The 15401-nt window shown below is 35.4% G+C and overlaps 1 protein-coding gene across 7 annotated transcripts in view; it reads right to left on the bottom strand.

Annotated features, from left to right (window-relative positions):
• WDR20 (WD repeat domain 20) overlaps nucleotides 1-15401 on the bottom strand; it is an 84150-nt gene that overhangs the window by 27218 nt on the left and 41531 nt on the right. For all 7 annotated transcript variants that reach the window (XR_003567994.1, XR_003567995.1, XR_003567996.1 and 4 more), the window contains exon 2: nucleotides 2725-2907. Coding sequence is in view for 4 of the 7 variants with exons in the window: in XM_027849134.1 (XP_027704935.1) it covers nucleotides 2725-2907 (183 nt within the window). In the remaining 3 variants the exon portion in view is untranslated. The remainder of the gene's footprint in view (nucleotides 1-2724; nucleotides 2908-15401) is intronic.

The raw sequence follows: 15401 nt of genomic DNA, 5'->3' as shown, positions 1-15401 counted from the left end.
TATGGTAAGAAGGCAGGAGTAGAGCTAATAAATGGGTAAAACTCAAACTAAGTTCTGCTCTTTTAGCAAAGACAGTCCATTTTCTGCCCTGCTTTTTATTTCCTTCTGGGTTAAACAGTTCTAGATTAAAGACTTACTCCCTCACCCCCACATCAATTTCATCTTTTGTATAATGTATATATTTGTTTTAACAACCTTATAGGACTCCTGTGAGGATTAAATAAAGTGTACTTGAAAGTGCTTTGAAAAAATAGAAACTCTTGGTCTTGGGAGTCACAGGACCTGGGTTTGAATAATGGTTCTGCCACTTACTACCCGGGTAGTGATAGTGGGTCAGTCATTTTTCCCCTCTCTGAGGGGACTGGATTAAATGACCTCTAAAGTCTCTTCTAGCTCTAAAAATTTATGATATGAAATTCAAAGGACTTTTCTTAGCATTTTAAAAACACTTTGCTGACTCTCATAACTCACAGTCAAAAAAGCTAAATAAAATATTCCTTAAAGCCCAAAGAATTTTTTTTTATTTTCGAGGGCAACAAATTTTTATCTTAAACTATGCCAGTCAAACTGGCATTAAAGTATAAGGAGAAACCTGGAATTTTGAAAAGTTACATCTTAAGTAGAGGCAGTAAGTGGCAAATACTAGTCTTGGAGGAAGACTTGGAAAATCACCTAATCTCTCAGTATTATAGGCAATTCTCTAAAACTATGAATTGCAGAGAAGGTACAGAACCAAACTCGTAGATGAAGTTTCCTGATCCAGATTTGAACACATCATTTGAAGTCTTCATCCAGAACTTTTCCTACATCAATAAAATCACACATCTACTTCCTATAGGCCCTTTGTGAAATAAAATGTGAACAAATAATAAATTTTTAAAATCACATGCATAAATTGAAAGACAATCTTTAGTAACAACTTCAGGCTAGGCAACGGCCTACTTGATAAGTAGCTATTGATGAATCTTTAAGGATATGTCACTGTACCAAGATTCATTTAATCTCTTTGTCCTTCAAACCTCCCTGCCTCCCATTCCCAACTACACCAATCTTTTATTTTCTGCCTTTCGAAGGGGAACATTGTTTAATCTACTGAGGAAGCAACCACCAGATAAGATTTTTCAAGAAAGTTTTACAGATTCTTTTTATTCACTATTGCCCTTACTGACTCTGCCTTTATGAACACCATCTTTTCCCTCCACCAAATTACAACTCATTCAAAATACAAAACAATATGCTTCAACTCTGAGTTGCTTTCATAACAAAATGATGCCTGTAATGCCTCCAAATTTCACATCTCTACACAATTCCAGAAAGATTAAGAGTTTCTGTATTAATTCAATGTTTTCTTCCCAAGCAATGAAACTTTCTTACTTCTGTTGGGCCAAGTCATTTTACAAAAAACAAATACATCTAAAAATTGTCTTTTATTGCTAATTAATGAACCGCAATACTGCTGAATACCATAAACCACAAAAACTGCAGGAAAAAAAATTTCACGACAGGGCTATTTTTATTTGAATTTTTTTCTAAACAAGAAAGCTATCTTCCCTAAAATACATGCATAAATATGTGCGTGTTTTACTTTTTTGGAACTTGAATATATGTTCTGGGCAATAAAACTTATATGTGTATCAACATATTTTGCATATATTAAATATACAAGGATTTTTTAAAAGCTTAATTAATAATGTGCTTTTCTTCCAAGGAGTTTAAATTATAAACCTACAAAGCAAATATATTATCATTATCTCTCCTTTTATTAATGCAAAGAAGCAATGTGAAACATGATGAAATTAAGTGACTTCCCCAATGCACACCTTACAAGTGTCAGAAAAAGGAAATGAAAACATGAGGTTCCTGGTTTTTCCATCACTCAAGTTTATCTTACTTTTTCATTTGACAGTAAAACTAGGTGAAAAGGGCAAAGAGAAGAAAGTAAAATAGTTAAAATACATATAACTATGCTACTCGATATAACCTTAGAATTGGACAGAAGTTTGAGATCACCTAGTCCAGTCCCTATCTGAGGTACAATCTTTTTCTAATGGAGTAAGGCAAGACTTCATCAAAGTTGTCGATTATTATTAGTAAATCTGGTTGCTACTATATTCATGAACCCTAAGACATGTTTCTGGATTTACTGCACAAGCATATCAAATTCCTTTCAAAATAAAATTTAAAATACTGTCACAATATAAGTAACAGCTCTGTCATGTGATCCAATTAAAATTGCCAGAATTTCTAACCTTGCCAAAAGCAATATGAGAACAGTGTTTCCAGGAGTAGGGCTATTACCTTTGCGCCAGATAATTCCAGTACAAGACACCCAAAAAAGTAAAGCATTTAAAATGGCTTAAGGCAAAAGTCCTCAAATTCTTAAATTATTCTATAAAAATTTCCAACAATATGAATAATTCCAACTTTCAATATTCTAAGCAGTTATTTTCTACAGTAAAATAATTTTGAATATCTGGTTAATGAATATTCACTTTTTTCTCTTGAAGCAAGAGACCTATAAGGGTATACAATAAAAGTAAATAAAATACCACTAATCAAGAAATAGGTAATTTTAACTTTAAAGGTAATTTAAAACAGAAATTTTGGTATTTCTATGGTAAATAAAAATCAGCTCACAGAGTAGTGCAAAGAGGGGCCCCTTGAAAAAAGGGAACAAGTTCTTTAAAGGTGTTCTTAAAAACCAAAGCAGAGAGTACTACTTACTTCCTCATTAAATAATTTGCTAGTTTCTTTTTTGATTGGATCTATGAGTTGGACTTGGCCTGCAGAAAAGCCCACCAGTAGAGAGACACTTTCTGCTGTGGCTGTTAGGTGGTTGAAGTCATGACATGTAGGCTGTGTTCCTTTGTATATCCTTTTATCTATCGGTTTACTCAAGTCAGCAGCCTGGGAAAGACAAAGAAAAATATACAAGGTAAACATAAAATTGAAGTACAACTGTCAAGTTACAGTAGTCAACTAATATTTAAGTTATTGCAAAGCAGTCAGTAGGCCATAGGGTGAAAGACAATTAAAGGAAGGATCCCTGCCTTCTAAAATTCTGCCATATTTTATTTTAATACGTTTTGCTCAGTAATCTTTTACCCCTGCTTATGTTCTCTCTTGCTCTCTTTTTTTTTTTTTTGCTTTTTGGTGAGGCTATTGGGGTTAAGTGACTTTCCCAAGGTCACACAGCTAGTAAGTGTTAAAGTATCTGAGGCTGGATTTGAACTCAGATCCTCCTGACTTAATGGCTGGTGCTCTATCCACTGCGCCACCTAGCTGCCTTCTATGTTCTCTTTTTTTAAAAACTACATCTTTTAACTGGGGCATCACCTGCATAAAGTTTCAACTTTAAAAATACGTGATCAACCCTCAGTTAATCAAATGTGGATTATCTGCGGCAAATTTTAAATCTATGCTGGCTCTTCCACCATTTGTCTGTGAGTATTCAAGGAGTGAACACTCATTTTAATACTAGCCCAATACTAGCCCAAGCAAAATATACTTATGGAAGCTAAACTGTTGCAAATTTTTTTTCCCACTAATTCAAACATTAGCGAGCTAATTCTCTACATGCATGGGTTATTTTCATCTTAACCATCTTTTAAAGTCCAACTAAAAATCTAGCACTCCCATGAAGCCTTTCTTGATTGAAGTGGTCAATAAAGCTCTTCCTATCCTGAAGATTTCATATAGTACCTGTTCTGCAATTCTTTAATACACTTTGCAATTCCGTACAGTTGTAACCTTTCTTAACCAAGTACTAGACTACTATGCTCCTTGAGGTGTCTTACCTTTGTACCTCCTTCAGTGACTATTAATGCACAGTCTGCATTAATAAATACACAGTTAAATCTATTAAGCACCTTCTTATGTGCAAGCCCTAGAGGAAATATGATGGTCTCTATCCCCAAAAAACTTACTAGTGTGGAGAATCAAATACTCCCTTTAACATTTTAATACTACCTTATACCACCTATCTTTTACCTGCCATTTAAAAAAGCATGGCTCCAAAGAAACACTGAAGTGTATGAAACTCAAAGAATAATATAAGCAAGGAACTATGACCAGCAATGGGAATGCTGAGACCAAGAGGAATCAGCTCCTTCTGTTTAAGAGCTTATATTCTACAAGGAGGATTAAGCCCTGAACAAAGATAAAGTACCCTACAAGGTGGGGAGTGACTGATGCAAAGGAAGAGACAAAGTGTATGGAATATGCATGGTGGGAGAGAAAGCCTAGGGTGAGGAATGGGAACAAGGAATATGAGGTGGGTCTGAAAGAAGTGGCCTGAGAGCAGAACATGGGAAGGAAATAACTCAATATCAGAAAAACTGAACAGGCTATTAATGAGTTACCATTATTAAAAAAAAAAAAAAACCAACTACTGGGACTAGATGGATTAGATCACACATTCAAAAAACAAGTAATTCCAATGCCATAAAACTTTTTTTAAGAGAGAAAATATTCGTTCTACAAGACAAATATGGGGGGGCAGCTAGGTGGCGCAGTGGATAGAGCACTGGCCCTGAAGTCAGGAGGACCTGAGTTCAAATGTGGCCTCAGACCAAACACTTGACACTTGCTAGCTGTGTGACCTTGGGCAAGTCACTTAACCCCAATTGCCTTAAAAAAAAAAAAAGCGTGGGACCACCACTTTTGGACCTTAATATCACAGTCTATGAGGTGCTTAAAGAGGAGGCAGAAATGTCACTAAGAATAAATATGGAAAAAGGAACTTGAATGAAACAAATACATATGGGATAGATCTGTGCTAGACTTGATATAATTGTGAAGGCATGGACAGACCAGTTGTACTAGGTATCTACAAAGATACCTAAGGTATGGGGAAATTTTTGCATTTAATTACTGACACAGAAAGCATTGTTAACTACCAATCCATATGTCTACTGTCCCATCTATATAAAATATTTAGTAGACTCATCTATATATGAATTAAGGACATCTTTAATGCAGGAATTAGTAGGGTACAAGCAAGCTTTCGCAAACAATATTCAACAACGGATCATATCTTTACTATCTCAAAATTAACTGAAAGATGGAGATAAAATCCTATTGTGTTTATTGATTACAAAAATATTAGAATTTACAGCAAGGTGTCTCTCATCCATATATAAAAATCATTCAAGACTCCTAGAAAAATTCCTTCTCAATGGCCTTCAAATAATAAACATCAGGCAAGGCATAAAAACAGAGAGATGTATATTTGCCAAAATTATGTAGTATTGAGACCAAGAAGATTCAGAGATGAGTCCAAGATTCCCTTTGTATGGTGAGGTCCTCTACACGCTCCTATTTATGGATGATATTATGTTGACTGCATCACACTCCCATTTTTAACAGGTCTCAATATTTTATTATTCACATATCTGAATTCTAAAGAAAAGTTGTTGATACATAAGTTAATAATGTTGATTTAAACCATAGGAATATGTATTTTGATTTTAGCACCACTACTGATCATGCTTCTAGTATTGGAAAACATTAATTTTCTGTTAAGAGTTATTGCTAGGGCACTTTGTTGTTAGCTGTCTGTCTTCTAATGAATCTGTCTCTAAAATGGCAACAGAATATTTCTAATCCTATGCTGGTTCCACCCACACAATCCATTCTCATTCAATTTCCCCAGCTCAAGATAGCTGCATCTAAAATTTGCTTAATTGGTATCAGATATATTTAAAACAAGCTAACACATAAAAAATATAGAATCTGTAAAAATCTAAGGTGTGATATACTTGCTAAGCACAGGGAATCACATAACTGAGTAAGAAAACCATTTCACATTGTGAGTTAGAGAAAAGTAAAGCAACAGCAACAAGAAAAGTCCTATAACAAATCATGTTTGACAGAATTATAACAAAGGCTTTTCTTATGATCATGGACTTTGTGGATAACTCTCAGGGAAGCCATAAAAACTGAGGTTTAATTAGATGGTTTCTAAGATCTCTTCCATGTTATAAGAGAGAGTTTTCCCTCCCCTTAGGGGTAGAAGCAAGAGGGAGAGAGGTATTATGAGAAGAGATGTAAAAGTAGGTAGTAACAGTTATGCCAAAAAAAAAAAAAAAAAACCAAAACAAGAAAAAGAGCAAGTATCATAAAATATTTTAAAAATCAAGTCCAAACAGACACATATTAAACATAATATGTACTTTTAAAAAAATGAGCTTTTGTAGTAGATTCAGTTTCACATGAAAATGTTGTAGCAGAATGTGGATTAAAGTATTAATTTTAAAAAATAATATGTTAAAGATTTATTCCAATTTTAAAAAAAAGATCCTTTCCAACTAGAAGAACCTATGATTCTTGTCTATGGTACTCTGATCACAGTGTCAGGGGCTCAATGTTCTAATCTGGACCAAGATAATACACAAGTACAATCTTTCTAATTTTCCTTCTATTCTATATCTTAGACTCCTGGAAAAGCATTCAAATTGGAGAGTCAAAAGACTTGAGCTCAAGTCCTGATCCTGTCATTGATAAGGAATATAACCTTGGACAATTCACTTAATATCCCTAAGATTCAGTTTGATTATCATTATAGTAACTTAATAGCTGGCATTTCTATGGTGATTTACCATTTACAGAGCACTTTCTTTGAAACAATTGTGTGAAATTGGTAGATAAAGTATTATATCCTCATGTTTGTGGATAAGAAAATTGGGGCTCAATGTCAAGGACCACAATAAGAAAGTCTCCTGAATCGATCATTTGTGTTCTTTCCACTGCATATGCCAGACTGTCTCATTTCCCACCTACTTCACAGAGTTATTTTATCATCAATCAACCAATATTTAATCACCTACCTGCCAGGCACAATGCCAGGCACTAGAGGTACAAAGGAAAAAATGGAATTGTTCTTGTCTTCAAAGAGCTTACACTCTATACAGGGAGACCATATGTACATATTCAAGGACATATGCAGAATAAATACAAAATAAGTATAAGGAAGTTTTAAAGTACAAGGAAGGGCACAAGCAGGTAGGTGTGGGAAAAATGAGAGAAGGCCTCATGGAGAAGATACAGAGCTTGAACTGAGTCTTGAAAGCAACTAGGGAATCTACAGCAGTATGTAACTTTCTTAGGATAAATAATAATTTTGATATACTTTCATTTTGTTACGTCAATGGTTGTGTATAAATCTATGGACATGAGACTGACTTAAAGTCTGACCTAGAACAGATGAAAGTGGACTGTGCTGATTTCCTCATAGTTATGAATTATCTGGCAACTGAGTGCTGTATTTTGTGCTATAAACAATTGTTTTATTTTTCTCTTAATATTGTGTTTTTAATATTAATTCATGTAAAAGTTATGGCACACTTCAATGACTATTAGATATACTGCAGTACCTGTTGGTTTTAGTAAGTCAAGTTTTCCTACAATAAAACAGGATCAAAGGAAACTATGGTCAAAAATTTAAAATAGCACTAAGACCTAATAAACTATTGCTGAAAAACAAAACAAGTAAAGACATTCAGAGGCACCTAGCAACTGGAAAGGTTATTGCCTATTCCTCTAAAAGGAGGTGAAGGCTTAGTTAAGTTGAAAGAATAGCAAGACGACAAGTTTTTTTAAAATTGCTGCCAACCAATGATATGAAGAAAAACATCTGTTTAGTCTTTAGACTAAAGACTAGAGCACTGACAGTTGGAAAAAGGTAAATTTTACTGAAGCTTAATTTTTTACTCAAGGCTTAGTTGTTGTCAGAGAAGGTCCAGGTAAATCTATAAAATCTTTTGTAAAATATCAATTCCCCAAAATGTTTTTGGTATTTTTTAATTTTAGTGGACCTGGAAGTCTTTCTCTATCGAGGAAAAGATAAACTCTGGTAAATATACCGATACATTGAGAGGCAGAATTATTCCATAAATATAGAAATTCCCCAAAGGAGATGTAACATAGCAACACAGTCTTGTACTATGACATGTCATAAAAGGTTAAAAATTGTAGACAAGAGATTGAGACTCATTATCTTTTCCCCTAAACCCTCCCCCAGGGCACTACCATCTTGCCAGTCCCTCAGGCTTGCAACTGAGGTGTCATCTTGGACTCCTCACTAAATCTCCTCTCCTCACACACCCCTACTCCAATTTCCATATCCAATCTATTACCATGGTCTGTCAACATCACCTTTGCAACATCTCCCAAATATAACCCCTTCCCTCCTCTGATACTGTCACCACTCTATTGGCAGGCCCTCAACACCTCATACCTAGCCTATTGAAATAGCCTACTGGTTGGTCTGCTTTGTCTCAAGTCTCTCCTCACTCCAATCCATCTTCCATTCAACCACCAAAGGGATTTTCCTAAAGTGCAGGTTCAGTCAAGTCACCTCCCCACCCCACTCCCTCAATAAACTTTTTGTTTAGTCATTTTTTTTTCAGTGGCATTTGACTCTTTATGACCCCATCAGTGGTTTTCTTGGCAAAGATACTGGAGTGGTTTGCCATTTCCTTCTCCAGATCATTTTACAGATAAGGGAACTGAGGCAAACAGGGTTAAGTGACTTGCCCAGGGTCACACAGCTAGTAAGTGTCTGAGGCCAGGTCTGAACTCAAGAAGAGGAGTCTTCCTGACTCCAAGCCCAGTACTCTATCCAATGTGCCATCTAGCTTCCCTTCAATAAACTTTAGTGGCTCCCTATAATCTCCAGGGTCAAATACAAAACCGTCTGTTTAGTGTTCAAAAACCTTCCCTTCCTACTTCCTCACCCTTCCAGTGTTCTTATACCTTGCTCCCCTCCACATACTCTTTGGTCCAGTGACACTGACCTCCTGGCTGTTCCACAAACAAGATACTCCACTTCTCCATTCTAGGCATTTATGACTGCCCCCCAGGCCCAGAATGATCTTTCTCCTCATCTCTGCTTCCTGGCTTCCTTCAAGTCTCTACCAAAATCCCATCTTGTATAGGAAGGTTTTCCCAACCCCTCTTGATTCTACTGCCTCCCCTCTGTTAATTATTTCTTTGCTTGTTCTCTTTCCCTTTAGATTGTGAACTCCCCAAGGCACAGGACTGCCTTTTGCCTCTCTTTATAGCCACAGTGCTTATTACAGTGCTTGTCACATAGTAGATGCTTAATAAATGCTTACTGACTGACCTACACTGGAGGAAAACAATTTTGGCAGCTATGTGGAAAATGGAATGGACTAGGGGAAAACCTGAGGCAAAAAATCAAATCATGTGGCTGTTGCAATAGTCCAGGTGAGAGGTGATGAGGATGGTATGAAAGTAAAAAAGCAAGTCTTGACAACAAAATAATAATTATGAAGAAGTGTAAAGAAAGGAGAATGGCACCAAAACTGTGAGCTTGGGTAACTAGTAGTATTGTGGTGTCCTGAACAAAAAATCAGGTAGTTCAGAAGAGGGGTGGGTTTAGGAGTCAAAGATGAGTATTATTTTGGAAATGTTGACTCTGAGATGTCCATGACTAATGTGAAAAGTCTAAAAGCTGATTAAGTGGGATTGGAGCTGAGGACAGAAGCTAAGGCTGGAAATAGAGATCAGGGAATCATCTACATAGAGATGACAAATCCATGAAATGATGACAGCTATATAAATTATAATATACCATATATAAGACATTATGACTTTCAGAAGTAATGTTAAATAACTTCCAGAACTCATTTAGGAAAAACTGCATAGTACTTAGCCTTAGCTTACCTTAGCTAGACTTGACAAAAGCCACAACAGGAATACTGCTTCCAAGATTTTGTTCTAAAATACTAGAAAGCATCTTTTCCTGCCCGAATTCCAATACCAAATAGTAGTGTTTTTTTTTTTTTCTGGAACCACAGTCAGAAGAATACTATGTCAGAGTTGGTAGAGATCTCAAGGATCTGCTAGTCCAACCTATCATTTGACAGAAGAGGAAAATGAGGACCAGAAAGGAGAAAAAATTTATCCAAGTTTGCATAAAGTGGAAAAGCTAGTAATAAAACCCAATTTCATCATAAATATTCACATTTCTATATTAGTTTGCATAGTCCTATTCCAGCTCTTTCCATAGTACCATACTGTCTCTCCAGATAAGGTATGGATGGGGAGACTACAATCCTAAACTCCTTAAAGGAAATTTCCAAAGACAGTATCTTCGTTTCAGTAATGTTTATAAGAGGTTTCATAAAAAGAGCTCCCTGCCTTTTCTTCACTCTCACACGCAATACACAGCCCAAACTTGTACTGGGCATACCAGACATGCCCCTGTCTTTGCTAAAGTAAATAACTACTTGGGGTGTAGTTCCTTAATCACACTTCTGATAAGATTTGCAACTGGACTCAATTCCGGTCACCTACATTCCACAGCTTCTCTCATTTGTAAGATAGAAGCAATGTGAAAGAAAACTCATTAGAAGAAAGAAAGAAATTTTCTCTTTGGCTTCCATCACAATATGTAAAATTAATTACACACTGGAAAATGTGATTCAAACTTGCTTTTAATTAGAAAAAGAACAAAAAAAAAACAACTACTGGAAATTCCAATTCTAGTCCTCCAAGATTCTTTGATAAGCCTCAAGTTATTTTTAAAATTTAAGACTGTTTTAGCAATTTTTCAGAAAGGGGTAATGGAAGACAAAATAAATATTTACACAGATCCTTCTTTGTGCCAGGCACTGTACTAAGCACTTTACAAATATTTCATTTGATCCTCACATCAACCCTCTGAAGTGGTGTTGTTATTATCCCTATTTTACAGTTTACGAAACAGCTAACACAGGTTAAATGATTTGCCCAGGGACACACAGCTACTAGGTATCAGAGACCAAATGTGAACACAGGTCTTCCTAATTCTAGGTCCAGCACTGTCTCCACTATACCACCTAGCTGTCAAAAAACACACTATTATGAACTTAGGGAATCTTTGCTCCACTCATTTAATCAACAAGTATCTATTAAGCACCAGTTACTATGTGCCAGACACTGGTGATACAAGTATAGAGAATGAAACAATCCCCTTTCTCAAAGAGCTTACATGCTAAGGGGGTTGGTATGAGAGACAACAGACAAGTACAGACAGAAAATAAAGAATAAAAACAAATAAATACAGAGTAGTTATGTACAAGGTAATGTTGAGAGGGAGCACACTAGCAATCATTAAGAAAGGTTTCATTCCAAAGATGGTGCTAGAGTCGTAACCTGAAGGAAATGGAGGATTCTCTGGAAAAGAAGGATTCTCTAAAGCAGAGGTGAGGATAAAATCCACTCCCAAGCATGGAGATAGAATATTATGTGGGATGAACAGAAAGAACAATGAACTGGCTAGATCAAAGAGTAGAGAAAAGGGAATTATATACAATGAGGCTGGAAAGATAGGTTGAGGAAAGATTGTGAAGGGGCATACAAGCTAGAAAGAGAAGTTTATATTTGATTCTAAAGGCAACAGCAAGTCATTGATTGTTTGAGTAGGGGACTTCAAATGGTACTGAGTTAAATCAGAAAAACAGAGGCCCTTGGGGTGGAACAGTTCTAAAGATTTTAAGAGGGGCAAGAAAAAGGAGGATAAGAGGAATACACTAGTGTAAGAAGGAGGAAGTAGGAAATACATAAGAAAAAGAATATAAAAACATGAAGGAAGGGGTAGTAGGAGAGATGAAGGATGAAACTCATTTTAAACAAAGGAGCATTAACAACTTAGAATTTGATGTAGAAACACATGAAACTCAACAGGGAAACAAGCAAGGGTGGGGGGCAGGTTTAAGAGGGAAGATATTAGTGGGGAGGGAAAAGCCACAAGCAAAATAAACTTCATGATGCTGAAAAGAGGTATTAAAAAAAAAAGGAAAGGAAAGAGCCAGAATCCAAGGGAGTAACCAACAGCTGGGAAATGGCTGAAGAATTATGGAATATGAATGTGATAGAATATTACTGTGCCAGGAAGGAATTGGACTAGATCACAGATTTTGTGTTGGAAGAAACCTTAGAGGTCCTCTAATACAAAATCATCACTCAGATTTCTTCTTGGTGTAAAAGTCTATCATTTTAAGATTCTAAGTCACATGCATTACAACAAAGACTTAAAGCCTCCAATGAACAAAAACACATAGCATGGGAAGTACAATTCTGAAATGGGAGAATGCAATTTCAAACCTTGCCTAGTGTTAATAAATGCCTTGTTTCAAGTCTGGTACAGAAGGAAATGATCAGAAACGCATACCTGAATCAATCTTCTGACCGAGGCAACACTTGCTAAAATGTAATTGGGTAATATTAAGTGAAAAAAGAAACCAGAAGGGAAGGGAATAAAGAGAATAAAAACAAATAAATACAGAGTAGTTATGTAGAAGGTAGTGTTGAAAGGTAGCACACTAGCAACTGTTAAGAAAGAAGATGGTGCTAGAGTTGTAACCTGAAGGAAAAGAAGGATTCTCTAAGGCAGAGGTGAAGATAAAATCAATCCCCAAGCATGGAAAGAACAATGAATTGGCTAGATCAAAGAGTAGAGAAGAGAGAATTATATGTCAGGCACTGTGCTAAATGCTTTTTACAAATATTAGTTGATTTTCACAACCCCGGGAAACAGATGCAAACATGTTAAGTCATGCAAAACATATTTCCCTATTAGCCATATTGGCCCCCCCCCCCAAAAAAAGCCAAGAAAAATAAAGTGAAAAAAGAAAAGCTTCAATTTGCACTCAGAAGTCATCAGTTCTCTCCCTGTAGGTGAAAAGCATTTTTCATCATGAATTTTGAAATTGTCATGGATCACTGATCAGAGGATCATGGATCTTGATCAGAGTATCTAAGTCTTTCACAGTTGATTGTTACAACATTGCTCTTACTACTGGTTCTCATGAGCTTGTTTTTTAAAAAATATTCTGAAAACTGCATTTCAGAATTTGTTTCTTATGAAATCTTATGTACTTAGTTTCATGCATTTAAAAACACTATTCTGCGAAGGGGTCCATAGGCTTCATCAGACAGCCAAATGAACACAAAAAGGGTTGCGGGTCCTTGTTTCACAAGAACTCTAAATTCCAGGAAGATTATATGTAATGACCACAAGTTCCTGCAGCACATTTTCTACCAAGCGCATTCAGATGGTCAGGATCCCTTCCAATGTTCTTTTCAAAGTGCTAGGAAGAATTTAGTCTTATGATCCTACTTACAGATTGCTTTCCACAATCTTGAAAAAACTACTAAGGCACAAAGTGGCTTGTTCTAACCCCATCTAATAATCAAATGCAACAAAACAGATTTCCTATGGAATGGTATTCATTCTATAAAACCACGTTACTCTTTCCCTGTAGTTCCTTTATTTAAAGACTATGCTCTAAAGTAGAATTTTTGAAGTTGAATTTTTCACACAAAAAGGTGACTCTCTACCTTTCATGTTTTTAAAAACCATACTAAAAAATAAGAAACGAACAGACATAAAATATGCATAATCAATTTATTAAAATTTTCACAACAACAAATGTACTGAAATTCCCTGGCCTTCCCTTAAATAGGATTCTCAAAGAAGATAGGGAAGGTTCAACTGTAAAATATATTAAGAACATTCTGCTCCTGAGTTGTGATGACTAATCTGGGTCCTGAGTGCGTGTGTATGTATGTATGTGTATGTATGTGTATGCGTGTATATGTGTGTATTTTCCCCCAATTATCCTAAGTTTTCAGTCAATCACATCACAGAATACAAGCCCTAAAATAATCACAGATATCTGTATCATTTTTTTTAAGATTTTATTCTCAATCAACCCTTAAATGTTAACACGGTAAAGCATTTCCCCCTATCCTCACTGCATCAGAAAAGAAATTAAAATTATCTTAAAAGACTATAATTTCTTCAGTATTGGTTATATTGCTAATTTTTTCAATATTGGTTATATTGTTTTATAATAAAAGTGACCGAATATCAATATATATAACAATGTACTACATCACTAATAATTGTTATAATTTGTGGTTTCATTTTGATAAAATTTAATTCAGTTTAATAAATAAGCATTAGATAAATTAGATTTTTACATTTTCTAACTGCAATTTTTAGCACATTAAAATGATGACATTCAAATGAACTATTTTTATTGAATCCTTCTGTTAAGTATGGGGAGAGGTCAAGTCAACAAGCATTTACTAAGTGCTACTGTGTGTCAGGAGCTGTGTTAAGTTCTGGGAATACAAAGAAAGGCAAAAAATAGTCCCAGTCCTCAAGGAGCTCACAGTCTAATGATGAGAAGTATGTGTATCTAACAGAACAGGAAGCAGCTCTAAAGGAAGGAAAAGCAAGAAATCTCCGTAAAAGATACTAAGCACTTCAACTTCTCTGAAAATAATTATTTAATAAAACTTCCCCTTAAGTGATCTTTCAAAAATCTTAGCACGGTGTCTGGCATGTAGCAGTTGCTTAAAAAATATTTACTGAGTGTTAAATGTGCTGCAACAAACACTTGTAAAATGAAATTCATTACCAGGCAATGAGTTCTAGCCCAATGCTTGAACTGTTATACTTCCTGACATTTAAATAATCCTCTATAACTAAACTACATTCAACACAGTTCTTCACATGTAAATACTATTTTTCAAAATTTAAACTGCTGTCAAATATATAAAAGGATTTGCACAACACATGACATGCTCCAGACCTTTCATGGTATCAGATAGTGTTAAAACTACAGGACTTTCAGAGATCTGGAGGAGTCTAGTGCAATTCAGTTGGTATTTATTAAATGCATATTTATATAAGCTATAATAATAGCTCACATTTACATTATGTTTTAAGGTTTACAAAGCACTTCAAATGTTATTTCATCTTACCTTCATGACTGCCCAGAAGTGGGTGCTACTATTATTTAAATCTCAAGGATGAAGAAACTTAGGCTGAGAGGGGTTAAATGACTTGTTCAGGATTACAGTAAACTAAATGTCTGAAGAAGGATTTAAACTTATGATCTCTATGACTTCAAATCCAGCATTCTATCCACTAGGCTACACAACTGCCTCTAATTAAGCAAGGAACTGCCAAAATACGACAGCTCTTATCTTCCCCCAAAGACTGAATATTTCTATTCCACAGGGTATTGTTCTAGCAAAATCTAAAATGAAATTATTCTCCACTGAGGAAATAATGAAAAGAGCTATATGGTGGTAAATCTTCACAAACATCTTACTGTGATCTCTCATTATGGTGGCATAACCTTTGATCTTGAATGAACGAATGAAAGAAAAAGTATTTATTAAGCTCTATGTGCTAAGTGCTGGAGATACAAATACAAAAAGCAAGACACCTTAACTTCAAGGAGCTTACATTCTATAAGAGAAGACAACACATAGGAGAATTACCAGTAGAACATAAGTTCTGACACATTTTACACCAAGCTGTTAAAGCCAAGTACAGTCCTAGTGACAGAATTTATCCACTGGCCAAATACTACCTC

Source organism: Vombatus ursinus, unplaced genomic scaffold (assembly GCF_900497805.2).
Source record: "Vombatus ursinus unplaced genomic scaffold, bare-nosed wombat genome assembly UNPS02007284.1, whole genome shotgun sequence".
In the NCBI taxonomy this organism is placed as follows: Eukaryota; Metazoa; Chordata; class Mammalia; order Diprotodontia; family Vombatidae; genus Vombatus; species Vombatus ursinus.
Note: the sequence above shows the minus strand (reverse complement) of the source record. Positions and strands in the feature narration are given on the sequence as shown.